The 15,394-nt window shown below is 38.8% G+C and overlaps 1 protein-coding gene across 2 annotated transcripts in view; it reads left to right on the top strand.

Moving 5' to 3' along the window:
• The first annotated feature begins 1,291 nt into the window (after nt 1-1,291).
• LOC121378484 (beta-1,3-N-acetylglucosaminyltransferase radical fringe-like) overlaps nt 1,292-15,394 on the top strand; it is a 38,672-nt gene continuing 24,569 nt past the window's right edge. The window contains exons 1-2 of one of the 2 annotated variants that reach the window (XM_041506674.1): nt 1,292-1,801; nt 4,864-4,912. In XM_041506674.1, coding sequence (XP_041362608.1) covers nt 1,343-1,801; nt 4,864-4,912 — 508 coding nt within the window. In that variant the 5' untranslated portion in view covers nt 1,292-1,342. Of the gene's footprint in view, nt 1,802-4,863; nt 4,913-10,992; nt 11,085-15,394 lie in introns of those variants that run through there. The other variant, XM_041506675.1, reaches the window with a different exon arrangement.

The raw sequence follows: 15,394 nt of genomic DNA, 5'->3' as shown, positions 1-15,394 counted from the left end.
GATTTCAGCAGTAGATAATTTACACTATAATTATATGACCATGCGCTAGTTTCTCTTTTTAAACTGGCCGTCCGTCACAACACTTAACATATCAACCGGTTTCTAAATTCAGTACAATGGCATGATTTGGCATCTTATTCAGCGATGGAATGAAGATACATAACGCAATTTTACTTTATTCCATCATCATCTAGTGTAAGTGTCGGGTATTCGGGTCCGGGTCGAGTTTAACTCTCGAGTACTCGAATTCAATATTTTGAACTCGTGGAAACCCTAGTGGATGGTTATTTTGGTGGGATGGATGAATGAATGGGTGGATGGATGGATGAATGGGGATGCATGGATGGATGGATGGTTAGATGAATGAATGGGTGGATGGGCAAATCTTTCGATGGATGGATGGATGGTTGGATGGAGAGAGGGATATATGGAGAGGGGGATAGATGGAGAGAGGTATAGATGGAGAGAGGGATAGATGGAGGGAGGGATGAAGGGATGGATGACAGGCTTTCTGCCAGAAAATAATTTGAGGGTAGGTAATAAAGACAAAAAAGATCATACGTGCCTCTACTAGGTGGTTATAGGTTTGAAACTTTTTTTCAAATTGGACACTGTATTTAATGAACGTTGACAAAATTTAAACAACAGTTCTCTTACTATAATCGTTCTAAGATTATTTTTAAATGTATCTAGTAATTTCCAGGATATTCGTGTACGTAATTTTACCCATAGTACCATCTGGCAGAAACCCTGGATGGATATATGTATGGATCAATGGACGAACGGACGGATGGGTCGATGACTGGCTGGCTGGCTGGCTGGATTGACGGATGGATGGATATATAGATGGTTATTGCAATATTTGGTATAGAATTAAAAATAGGGGAAAAAGAAGTCCCTCTGCTGTTCATACGTTATTAAATAGTAAGAAGGGATCTTATACCGTATACTAAAAGTTGTATTTATATATTATATGTTCTGACAGACATGGCAGCACATTATATGTGTATCCTTGATTAAATACGCAAGAATCCACCAAGAACGATCTAGCGAAGACACTCCTACCGCACCCCGTCTATTACATACACAATTCATGCATTTATAATATTAGGATCGCCTGATGTTAAATTCATTTTATTAATAATAGGATTATTTTGAATACGAAGCTCGTAAGTAGTCTGCAATCCCCACTCAAAGGGTACCGCTAAGTGACCTGACCTTTCGGTTGACCCTAGTTTGGTTCTATTTTTAACTGTCAGCGGCAGGTCCCAAGTTAAAAAGTTCCCACGAGTGTGAAGCTATGCGGGATCAATGTCGCCACTAACCCAGTTTGGGTCAAACTATGCGTTTTTCTCTTCGGAAAGTGCTAAAAGCCACCATAATTCTGGGACTTGTACTTGTTTTTAATGTAGTTCTGGTTCTTTATCGTGATGGGGAAAAGTACACGCACAGACGTGTTTTTGGTGACAGTTTCGGAGCATACGAAAAGAGGTATGGCGTCAACAAAGATAGACCTGTTGATATCAATATGGGTGCAAAACCTCTTTCCGTGCAGGACTTTCACAGAGTACAGAGAAGTGCCAAATCGATGCCAGACGAACACCACAGGCTCGTGGTCGCTAAGATAACGCACAGAAATGGATTCGGTTCACAAGCGACGAAAAAGTTTAAAACATTGAATAAACATAATAAAGAAACTGAATTGAGTGACGTGTTTATAAGTGTGAAAACTACGAACAAATTCCACCAGTCCCGAGTTAGGTTATTGCTCAAAACTTGGTTTATTCTGGCCAGAGAAGTGGTAAGTATCAAGTGTTATAGAAAAATTAGAAATTCTGAAATAAATAATTTAAAATGACAAATGTTTTGCAGAAATCGATGATAATAAACGAGTTACCAGTTATTATTAAAGCCGCACACCCTAGTTCCATCCAGCGAAAATAAATTATAATTTGGTTAATCTACAAACCTGTAACACACTTAGATCACGTTTTTATCAAATGGAGTGAAAAAGCAGGTTTTATATCGATAAATACCATGGGAATCTCCATGTCCCAATTGCTTGAAATAATTTTGAAAGTTAGTATTCTGATGTCACCGGTAGATGTCGCTCGAAGCACAACAATGCCTAAGTCACGACAAATTTCACAGACTGGGGTGCGTTCGTTTCACCTCTCCTGGACATGTTCCAACTGTTCTGTCCTGGTTGTATCCCCTCTCCAGATATCATAAGACTTAGCAAAATTATTGGTTTTAAGGGTTTGTAATGTTTTGTATTGAGACACTTACTTGTCTGAACTTTATTGTTACTGAAAATGTTCACGAACTGTGAAGAAAAATCTCACAAATGAACAACAACAAATCGGATGTTGATTGCGCGAACCGTGCACAAGAAAACAAAACGAACCAAAATGATAACAGTCACGTGATATACCAACGTCTGTGACATTGAAATGGAAATATCCCCTCTAAAAATAGATTGGACCTCGCTTGCTTAATGGTTTTTTCTCGACAACACGTCTTGTGAAAAAATGCAAAAAATGCATTTCGTGGTTTTACAAACATCAGGATTACCAAAAAGCACTTCAGGAAATGTGTATTCTAAATAATAAAATGTAAGTAAAGTGCAATTTTATTTGTGAAAAATGGGGTTTAATAGCAAAAAACAACACCGTAATGGTTAACAAATAAACGTAACTAGGGTGTGTCCCTTTAAAGTTATGTCCCGAGTGAAATACTATCTCGTGACAAATGGAAATTATTTCACAAGGGACATAAATTTTATAATAACTGGTACCAAGTTTGTTATTCTATTTATTTATGCAGCTATGTTTTTTTAATTTTACTAACAGCTTTTATATTTTTATTTATATATACCTAGGCTATAACATTGTACATATAGAGATGATGTAAACCACTAGAGCACATTGCTCTGAGTATTGAAGTTTGTTTTGTTTAATGACACCACTAGAGCACATTGTTCTGAGTATTGAAATTTGTTTGTTTTGTTTAACGACACCACTAGAGCACATTGTTCTGAGTATTGAAATTTGTTTGTTTTGTTTAACGACACCACTAGAGCACATTGATTTATTAATCATTGGTTATTGGATGTCTAACATGCTACATTTTTCCATTAGTATTAAATTTCACATACCATGGCCTTGGATATACCAGTCGTGGTTCTGAGTATTGTTTTAACTTTGTATTTTAATCCTGTTCACAGATAATTAAAAAAAAACAAAGTCATATTTATTATGTTAAAAAATATATATGATGAATTGCATTAAATTAACATTTAATTAAATGGTTAACACCGAAAACAGAACAAACACAAACTCTTTAAACTGTGTGAAATCATTTTTGTGTTTGCCAAATCATGATGTCTTCATATTTTGTACCAACAAGGTCATTGATTTGTAAGAGTCAAATCGTCCAGACTTGAACAATATTTTCCTCTTACGAGTGACCACTGGGGTAATAATTACAATTATGTTTATGCATGAATGAATGAATGTTTAACGACACCCCAGCACGAAATATGTAAATGCATATAAACAAATAAAGTTTTATTAACAAGAAGCTATATGTAGGCCATATTCCAGGTTTGAAAAACAGTCTAAAGGGACTGAAGAAACAAAAGATATATTTTTATAGCCCAACTATTAAATTCTTCTTTTTTTTCAACCTCTGCTAGATAGACCATGTGTCTCATACATACACCAACTGGCAAGTTTCTCATCTCTAGACTAAGTGTCACATCTCTAGACCAAGTGTTTCATCTCTAGACCAAGTGTTTCATCTCTAGACCAAGTGTTTCATCTCTAGACCAATTGTCATATCTCTAGACCAATTGTCACATCTCTAGACCAAATGTCTCATCTCTAGACCAATTGTCACATCTCTAGACCAAGTTTCTCATCTCTAGACTAAGTGTCATATCTCTAGACCAATTGTCACATCTCTAGACCAATTGTCACATCTCTAGACCAATTGTCACATCTCTAGACCAAATGTTTCATTTCTAGACCAAGTGTCTCATATTTAGACCAAGTGTCTCATCTCTAGACCAAGTGTCTCATCTCTAGACCAAGTGTTTCATTTCTAGACCAAGTGTCTCATATTTAGACCAAGTGTCTCATCTCCACTAACCACTAACCTACTAACAATTAACCCACTGTCCTGGACAGACAGCCCAGATAGCTGAGGTGTGTGCCCAGGACAGCGTGCTTGAACCTTAATTGGATATAAGCACGAAAATAAGTTGAATGAATTGTGGGGGCCGATTGGATCATGGACTTCTGCTTTATTATTCTAACCCCTGTTGTTTTGATTTTATTTTAATAATATTTATAAGCAAAATACATGCATACATGTATGTACTATGTGTGTAAATAATTTATATTGTAATTCAGTAAAACAGTGATTTTCTGCCAAATTTGTAACATGGTTTTGGACTAACAGAACATTATTAACTTGTAAAAAAACCTATACATATTAAATATATTTTCTTGTTTAAAATGTTCATGTTTAAATATAAATTTGTGTTTCTTGTTATTTTAATGTACTGGTATTTTACTTTCAAATAATTTCGTACATACAAAAAAATATATATTAGGAGGTAAAATTATAATTGAGCTATGTACTACAAACACCAAGACAACCAGAAACACATTGGAAAGACAGGAACTGACATTCTAATCAATAAACTGTACATTCAAGATGTAACTTCAGTTGACAACTTAGAACTTGACAACTGGTCGCAAACTTTAGATAGTCCCATAACATGTTCAGTTTGTAAAGCAAATTTGTACACATGTGTACGTCTTGTATGTAATGTCATGTAATGCTCTCTCTTTTCAGACTTATTTTTTCAGTGATTCGGATGACCCCGATCTCAATAAATTATTAGGTAAGGTTTTCTTTGTGCTAGCTTGAGGGAGTGGAATAGCTTTAGAAATGCCTATGGTGAACTATAATGTTTTTCACTACATACTGGTATACATATGGATGGTAAAAAACCCATCAAATTCACCCACACTTTTGACTCATCTTGATGAGAGAACGACACATTTAACGACACTCAACACATTTTATTTACGGTTATATGGCGTCAGTCTTATGGATAAGGACCACACAGATATTGAGAGGAAACCCTCGGTCGCCACTTCAGGGTCAATAGAAAACTAGTTTAAAATTTTTATAAATTATATTTATGAAGTACTTACAGATGTTCAAAATGCTACTTTCCTATTTTATTATCTCTCAAAATGCTACTTTCCTATTTTATTATCTCTCAATTAGGATATTTATAGATATTGTCCATACATTGTCCACAAATGTGTCCGATGATTATGTCTGAGTTGTATATACAATGTGTACATATGTATGTGGGTATGTGACAAATCTATTAGTATTACTTATTGCATAATGACCACCATGCAGGCCTCCTAGAATTGAAATCTGTGTAACCCATTTATGAATGAAGCAAAATATACTCTTCAAAAAAAGAAACGCAAAAGGGTACAAATGGGTTATAACTCCGATTTTATGTTTCCTACCGGTTCATGCTTTGTGAATATAAGGTCATTGCATGTCCCAAACACATTCCCACGGTTACATTCGATAAAACGCAGCTACTGTACAATAAAGTTCCAAAATGTGAATATTCGCAAAAACGCAGCCACGTGCAAACCATGTCACCACTGCACGTGCGTTGTCTGCACGTGCAACATGAACACCGACAGTATAAAAGTGCAGGGTGTTCGCTTGCCTGGCCTCTGTATCTGGCCGACAGTTGACAATCCAGGACATGCCACGTCTCAGTGAACCGCAGAGAAACAATGCCATCGGCCGACTAGACGCAGGCGAATCCAGAACGGCCGTTGCCAGGGCATTCCATGTGTCCCCAAGCACCATCTCCAGACTGTGGGACCGTTACCAGCAACATGGATCAACACGTGACCTCCCTAGATCCGGTCGACCACGGGTCACTACCCCCGGGCAGGACCGCTACATCCGGGTACGCCACCTTCGGGAACGATTGACTACTGCCACCTCCACAGCCGCAGCAATACCAGGTTTGCGCAGGATATCCGACCAGACCGTACGGAACCACCTACGTGAGGTAGGAATTCGTGCCAGACGTCCAGTTCGAGGTGTCATCTTAACACCACAACACCGTCGACTCCGACTGCACTGGTGCCAGATTCATCGACAATGGCCTCAACTGCGATGGAGACAGGTGTGGTTCAGTGACGAGTCCCGATTTCTGCTCCGACGTCATGATGGAAGATGTCGCGTGTATAGGCGTCGTGGTGAACATTATGCGGCAAACTGCGTGCAGGAAGTGGACAGATTCGGCGGGGGTAGTGTCATGGTGTGGGCAGCCATCTCACACACTGGCAGAACTGACCTGGTCCACGTGCAGGGCAACCTGAATGCACAGGGCTACATTGACCAGATCCTCCGGCCACACATCGTTCCAGTTATGGCCAACGCCAACGCAGTGTTCCAACATGACAACGCCAGGCCTCACACAGCACGTCTCACAACGGCTTTCCTACAGAACAACAACATTAATGTCCTTCCTTGGCCATCGATATCACCGGATTTGAACCCAATTGAGCATCTATGGGACGAGTTGGACCGACGCCTCCGACAGCGACAACCACAGCCCCAGACCCTGCCCGAGCTGGCAGCAGCCTTGCAGGCCGAGTGGGCCACCATCCCCCGGGATGTCATCCGTACTCTGGTTGCTTCAATGGGCAGGCGGTGCCAGGCAGTTGTCAACACACGCGGAGGCCACACCCGGTATTGACTCCAGATGACCTTGACCTTGGTGGTGTGTCCTATCACTTACTCACAATGGACTAGAGTGAATTGTGAACAATCCTGCAACATTTGGTAATTATCGGACTCACCATTCAATAATTAAATCAATTCTCCAAATGTTACGACAATGTGGTTTTGCGTTTCTTCTTTTGAAGAGTATATGTTCATAACCCATTTATTTCTGTATAACCGATTAAGACCATGTAAATACTATTATGTTATGTATTACTGGTAAATGCATGACTTGTGTGAACAATGGGCAATTGTTCTTGCAGATTTCAGAGACCTGTATGAGGTTTAATAGAGAATGTACATAGCATTATGATTTACATGGAAATTATATGTACAGAGTACAGTCTTTACCATGAGAAAAATCAAGACAAGCTGAAGATCACTCTCCTTAAATGATGCTAGGTGATCACCTTGCAGTAAAATGTTTAATATACTCTTCAAAAAAAAGTAGGGGAACCTGAAATATTAATGTTAATATCAACTATTAGACCGAACATACATTTTGACAACAGACATCCTAGTAAAGAATGTTCAGGTCTGTTTATCAACACACCGAAACACATTCCATAGTTTGCACGTGCATCACGCAGTTGCCCCATACACGTGGGTGGGGTGTCATTCTCGATTTTGACAATTTCCAGGAAGGTCAATAATCACTGTGGAACATTATTTCTGTCAATCTTTTTCATTCTGTTGATCATACAGTTGTTATTGTTTATTTTTAGTCATTTTTATTGTTTGAATTCGTGATTTACTGATAAAAAAACGTCAACTTTCAAATTTCATTTCTGACCCCAAGTGTCCTTCAAGATCTTTGGTGGTCATAAAACCTACTATAATACTGAACTACCAGTCGTAATGTTTGCCCAATCATCAATTCACTATGGTCATATAACCATTCCCCACAGCTAATATACCTTACAATTTTGGCAATTGTAAATTCTTATTTGAGTTTCCCTACCTTTTTTGAAGAGTATACAGTGATTTTATTTAAAACTCCATGTGATAGCTCATCTAGCACCATTTCAGGACAGTGATGTTCAGCTCGCCTTGATTTTGTTAATGGTGAAGACTGGAGTATAAATGAATTGAACGAGTGATTTACATAATTTGAGAAAATAATATTACCTACCTAATGGTTTTACACAGAAATTGTGTGTGTGTCTGTGTATGTGTGTGTGAAAGATGGAAAGAATTAATTAACGACACCCCTTCTTTACACAAACTGGGTGAAAGCCATTTATACTGAACCGCAAAAGAAACGCGACACATGTGTGGCTGAGAAAATATGTTTCAATTTATTAATATCAAAGATAAATTTTGAAAAATCTGATAAAGTCAATTTATTGGATGCACTTTGACCACAGTCTCTGGGTCATTTGCCTGTGTTCAGGTAGTGGGGGGATCCAGCACATCGAGATTGTAGGGCGTGACATGTTCAATACTGTGTATGTCCTCCCTGGGTGTTCAAAACGGCCATACACCGTCGGTACATGGAGTGCACGAGGCGGTTCACAAAAGCCATTGGCACCTGTGCCCACACCCTCAGGAAAGCTGCCTCCAGTTGCACACGAGTTGTCGGCCGTGGGACCACCTGGTTAAGCCGTCGCTGGATTTCATCCCACAGGTGTTCAATCGGGTTCAAATCAGGGCTGAGAGCCGGCCACGGCATGGTTCTGATGTTGTGCTGATGCAGGAAGTCCATGGTGATCCTGGCCGTGTGGGGGCGAGCATTATCCTGCTGGAACACGTGGTTATGGTGACGCGTGAAGAAGGGCACTATGTGAGGTGTTAGAATCTGGTCAACGTAGCGCTGCGCTGTGATGCCATTCCCTCTGCCTGCACCAACATTTTGGAACAAATGGGGCCCAATTCTCTGATTCAGGCCTATAGCACCCCAAACCATGATGCTTTGGCCACCCCACGGGTCTCTCTCCAGAACACATGCGTCTCTGTAGCGTTCACCCCTCCTACGCCACACCCTCACTCTGCCATCCGAGTTGGAAACGCAGTACCGGCTCTCGTCAAAGAAGACTATCAACCTCCATTGTTGATGCCGCCAATGTTGGTGCTGTGTAGCCCACTGTAGCCATGTCTGACGGTGGCGGGCGGTGAGGACAGGTCCTCGAGCGGGACGTCGGCAAAACAGGTTGTTGGCGGCCAGTCGACGTCGTACCGTGTCGTCACTGATGGGTCGCTGTCCAGTGCCAATGGTCGCGCGAGCTGTCATGCTGGCCGTTCTGAAGCGATCATGGAGGTGTTGCTGGTTGATGTAGCGGTCCTGCCTGGGCGTGGTCACCCGGGGGCGCCCGCTGCAGTGACTGTCTGCAGTGCTGTTGGTGTTGATGTACCGCTGCTGTAGACGATGGATGGTGCTGACATGGACATTGTAAGCGTTAGCAACAACCAGGGCACGCTGCCCGGCTTGCAATCGGCCAATAGCTTGTTCTCTCTGCGCTGCTGACAATCGGGTCATACCTGATGCGTGCAAATTACGAATGCCAGGAACGCGGTTCAAGTTGGTTTTTATACCCATAACCTCCACGAGATGCACGTGCATTTCGGTTTTCATGACAATTGTTTGCGACTGCCACCCACGGCCTTCGAGACAGGTGCGTTTTGGCGTGTCGTTTCATGGAAAGTTGAAAGGGTACCTGCAATTTGGGTCTCAGTCATAAACCAGCATGTCTTGTAATATTGACAGTTACATCCCCGAAATAAATTGTTATAATTTACCATATAGAAATGACATTTAAAAATCTCGCGTTTCTTTTGCGGTTCAGTATATTAGTTGTGAAATTGTGAACTGTAGTGTTGTGCCTAGACCACATTGACATTACAGCCATAACCAGTCATTGTAAAGAGGCACTGGGTTTACACAGTGGAGAAGGAAGGAAGAAATAAATGTTTTATTTAATGATGCATGAAACACATTTTAATTCTGGTTATCTGGTTAAGAAACAGCAGATAATGAGAGAGGAAAAGCACAGCAGGCAAACAATGGGCTATTTTTTTCGATTAATTTGAAGCAGGGGATCTTTTAAATGCGTTATCCTACAAACAGGATAGTACATACCACAGCCTTTGTCGTGGAGCACTGGCTGGAATGAACTATAGCCCAATGATCCCACTGATGGGGATCGATCCTAGACCTAACTGTGCATCAGGCGAGTACTTTACCACTTGGGTACGTTAACCCCCATAAACAGTGTCTGTGAGGTGATTTTGTTTTCTCTATGAAGGAGACACTTTGGTCAAGTATGAACTGCTAGGGCAGTTTTAGGGCTTTGGACGAACACCCTTACACACCCTGCTGAGGTTTTTTTTTTATATACAGCCTCCATCCCCCACCCACCCCAGAAATATATTTTTTAAAACCTACATATAAGACCACTCCTAAAATTGTTTCACCACATGTTTTCCCTGTATGTGTGACATAATTTGACTAATATTATTGGACTATCAGATTTAAAAAACCCAAAACATCTGTTCATACTTTTGTTTTGTTTTTATTGTTTAACACCATTTTAAGTGCACATTGATTTATTGGATATATCAAATATTTGGTAATTTTTAACATTAACAACAAGGGATCTTTTATATGTACTTTCCCATGGACAGGACAGCACATACCATAGCCTATGATATACTAGATGGAATAGACCCTCCAGTCCCCCCCCCCCCCAAAAAAAAAAAAATCCCAAAGCCCCCTCCCCAAAAAAAAAAACCCCAACAAAACAACTACAAACAAAACCTAAGCAACTCATGCGAACGCTCACGATTCATATCATTTATCTATATTTCGCCCCTAACTGTTGATGAACAAAAGTGTTGCATTTTACTTCCGTAACTTTGTGAATAATAATTTGACGGTTCTAAACACTAATGGACGTTCATCAATTACGCATGGCTCCGAGTCCAGCTGGATGGGCAAATCGTGATATTTTAAAAGTTAAATGCAGCCAGTCGTTGGTATTTTCTATCTAGCATTTATTATCAAACATAAATCTAATTATGTCGTTGGGAATTAGCTCTACTACCGATGACCGCAAAGCACGTGGGTTTGTTTTGTTTTTTCGTAACATATCCCATAAGGCCGTGCGTGATGGAATTCAATTTCCGAGAAAATGGCTGGTTCTACTGTGCATCTGAGCACGTTATTAAAATGGAAGATTGACGAGGATGCTATAGGCTACAGGACAGAGAGAACATGCGATGGCGTAGAAAAGGTTGTGCAGGTATGTATATTTATTCCAGTTATGATGTTGTTTAGCGCACTCGTGTACCTAGCGTGAAATCACTCAACGTCTGACTGATTGACAGTGAGTGTGATTGCTCCTTGTCATGTCATGTCATGTCATAGGCGATGATAGGGTTTTACGTGCACATTCAGAACAAGCTGTTGTAGCGCACGCCTGTCGTGGGCACAAGAGCCGGCCTTGGCCGGATCCTCCGTCCATGACAGGAGAGGTAGGGAGAGGGGAGAGGAGGGACCGCCTGCACTGGCAGGTGCAAGGGAGCACCAACAGCCCGATCAAATCGGTAGCAGGCGTGTGGGGGTGGTGGTGGTGCTATGGAATTTGAATGGAGCAGTTAAATGCCAAAGAGAAAAGGGTGCACAATTTTGATTGAGGGAATTTGGTGCAATTTTGAACTGTCGGTTGATTTAGAAATAATTTGGGAAAAATAAAAATTAAAGACATGCATTCAGTTTAATTTTTGGGGAAAAAAATAATATAGACAAGGGTCTCTTGCCCCACTAGTACAAAAGATGAACACAATATAGTCCCACCCCTGACAAACATGGATGGAATAACCCTAAAATTTAATAAATGAATAGCCTAAAACATAAGGGCACACTATTTCACTCCTAAGGTTGACGACAGTCACTTTTCGCATCCTTGTTTTGTCTTCATACACAATAAATATAGCATATTTTACCGTAATTTCATTTGAAATCCATATTTCGTAAAAGATACAATTTTTTAATCACAAGATTTTCTTCAAACACAATCGGGTGCATTAGTAATGTACAAACAAAACATTTTCAATAGTAACCGTGACAGTGTTTCTGCCAGAAAGAAATTTTTGGGTATGGCGCTATGGAATTGAATGCAACCAGAGTCAACAGGGGGTATGGGGGGCCTCCCCCAGAAAGAAAATGGGTTACGTTTATGGTTAGGGTTAAGAAAGTCATACAGTAATGATAACAAGTAACTAATTTTGTCCAAAAATTAACTTTAAAAAGTAAAAATCTGGGGGGAAAATTGGGTGTAGCGCCATACCTGTTTTACCCTCTGGCAGAAACCCTGCTTGACCCCTGTCAAAATTCTATAACAAGCAGACAACACAGTTTACAGGTCGGTATGTTTAAAGTACCTTTTGTCCAATATATAAATTATCATATATAAAAATTACCATTGGATATATTTTATTTATTGTATATGAAGCCAAAACAAGGGTCTAAAAAGTGACTGTTGTCGACTTTTAATCAGTTGGCCCATGTGTTAAGCATTAAAAGTTCTAAAATTAAAAGTTGCAAATTCCAGGATCTCAGGACATATTCCAAATAATCATTTATTCTAAAAAAAAATTTGGTCTTAATTTCAGGCCTTGTCCTTAGGTTATTTCAGTCTAGTACTCCTCAGTAAAAATTGGTAGCCCCATAACTTAAAAAAAAAATAATAATAATAAAAAAAGCAAAATAATTTATTTTTATTTTAGGGTTGGTTTTTGTAAATCATGAGCATTTAGTCCTACTGTGAAATATACCCTTATTAAAACTGCATGATAGCCCTTAATGAACCATAAAGTTCGTAGTTTAAATCATTAAACAGAATCTGGGGGAAATATTCTAAACTACGACATTACTATGTGACAGAATGAAGTGTCTCATATGTGGTATTATATGTATGGAGCAAAACAAATTTATAATAATAATAATTCCTAATAATAATAATCCCTACCTACCCACATTTGAAACTACTGGTCGGAAATGGATAAAACTAAATATTTTTAAGGATGGCCTCAAAAAATTTAGTTATGGTTTAGTTTGAACTTCCGCTGGTGGCAAATAGTCTTGATCATACAGGGCATTAGTTATAAGTAGGTGTCAAAACAACGGGCTATGTTGTTGTCATAAATGACTACAAATAGATAACCCATGACCCAAATAAAAAGTCCATGACCCGTACGACCCTATATACCTGGCCACTGAATTACATCAAATTATTCATATTAGTCTGCTGTGTTAAAAAAAAATCCTACCACTGGCAAATATACTCCTTTATTTTACTAAATCAAATTGTGTAACCGCCATCTGGGAGCAATTAACAGTTACAGCGACTTGTGGCAGCAGAGAATGCGCACATGAAAGGTGGAATTTCAGACACTAATGAATTAAATATTTTTATTATTGTGGCATGACTGGACATGCCAAAACATTTGGTAGCCCGGCGAACTACCGGGGTTGGATAACTGATAATCCGAGTGAGAAATCAGTAGCCAAAACATCCCGGGCAACCACTAAGGTCGAACCCTGAATTTGTTAACATTTGGTGGATAACACCACAGTAGTATATCTATAGTCCTTGCCATAGGGAACACCTTTTTTTATGCTAGACTTACAATGGAATTTATAATAAGTTATTTATTTTTCAGTCGATTGTTTTCTAAATTGGACAATTTAAAAAAATTATTTTTTCAAAAACGTTTACTTTTCTTCTTTTGTCAAACAAAACTGAAATTATTTACAAAAAAAACCATTTTTGTAGGAGGATGGGATGGACTATAGTTGTAAAATTAAAAAATACTATCGTGTTGCGAAATTAGTTTTAAAAAAACATTTGGAATGCCAGTGAGTATAGTTATATAGAAAGTGTACTTTCAAGGTTGCAAAGCTGTTGTCCCATAAATGTTTCACCAACTGCAATATGTCCTATGGGCAACAAATTCTTATATTTGAGCCCTGATATAAATAGGATTTAAAACAGTCTAGTATACAAAATTTGCTGGAAATCTGTTATTTAAAGAGATTATCACTATCAGAAAAATCAAGCACTTCCAAATGAATAAGAATATTTTTTATCTTCAAAGTAAAAATTGACTGTCTTCTTGTTCGTAATTTAATCATGTACATGTGCTGAATAGTTAACCAATATTGACATTATTAAGCATTATATTATTTATATATCAATTGATATTTGTTTCTTAAGTGTTAGTTAAATTCAGATGTGTTTTAAAAATCAATCTGAAATATTTTTTAAAGCTTTATTTGTTTTCATCACGCCTAAAAGTATAATGCATGCATGTTGACCTTTTTTTATTTCCTTGTCAAAATTCCATTAAAAAAAAGTATTAATTAAATTCTTGTTTTGCATGATAATATATAGGCCTATATATGTAGATTTAAAAAAAAATACAACATGTAAGTAAGATTCATTAGCTCTTTGACATATATTTATAAAAGATCAGAAACGGCAAAGGAAGTCAAAGGAAATCTTTCCATTAAATTATTTGATCTGATTAATATTTCATTTTCATATCTGGTCTGTCAAACGTATCATATTCAGCCAGTAGTGGGAAGTGAAGTATGACAAAAATAACAATCAACCTCATCAAAATAAATTACTGTAAATCATAAAATATTGTGCAAATAAAAAATTAATTCAGCATGTAAATGTACATTAAAAGAAAACATGAAAGCATTTTTTCCTGATCTTTTACAGGTTTTTTGCAAGTTGTGTGCCAAACATGCAAGCACATTAAGGAAAGACCAACGGCTGAAGGGGCAGGTGTTGAAAGAAATTGAGAAGTATGTCCAGGGCACCAATTTTGTGACCAAATATTCGGTTCATCGTCATCTGTCATCAACTGCCCACCAGATTAGCCTATCTGTGGAAAACACTTTAAGAACTACCAATGGAAATGATGAGACTACGATCGCAGATCCTGTAGGACTTCGTGATTCAAATCTCGATCAAAAGTCTGTTAAGAAAACTGTTCTTCCTAAGTGTGCACAGCATCATGGACATGTGCATCAGAAAGGAAAAGAAGCTTACCGCAGACTCTTCAGAACTGCGTATCTGATGGCTGTTGAAGGAATGCCACTGCACAGTTTTAAAACACTTGTAAGAATCCAAGTCACCAATGGAGTGAAATTAATATCTGGTACAGACAATACAAATAAAGCACAAGAGTTTATCCATGAACTTGCTGAGGCAATAAAGGAGAAATTAGCCAGTGTGATACATGGGTCAAATTCAATGGCAGTGTTAGCAAATGGATGTCAGATTGGTAAGATGGAAGCCGGCAAGGAGATGGTTCTGGTGCGTTTGGTCATTGGTGGGTCTCCAGTGTACTACTGTGTGGGGCTGCACGATGGTGTTGAAGGTGGTGAGACAAACTGTGAGTCGCTGAAACATTTTATTGATGATCGCTTTCTCACCAGTCTGAATATGACACCAAACAAGTATACAAAAAACATAGTGTCTGTTACTTGTGATGGAGCTACAACAAAGAAGAAAATGTACAAGGATCTGTTAACACA

The sequence above is a fragment of the Gigantopelta aegis genome, chromosome 8 (genome assembly GCF_016097555.1).
Source record: "Gigantopelta aegis isolate Gae_Host chromosome 8, Gae_host_genome, whole genome shotgun sequence".
Classification (NCBI taxonomy): Eukaryota; Metazoa; Mollusca; class Gastropoda; order Neomphalida; family Peltospiridae; genus Gigantopelta; species Gigantopelta aegis.
The sequence above is the reverse complement of the archived record's forward strand: the minus strand, read 5'-3'. Positions and strand labels throughout refer to the sequence as shown.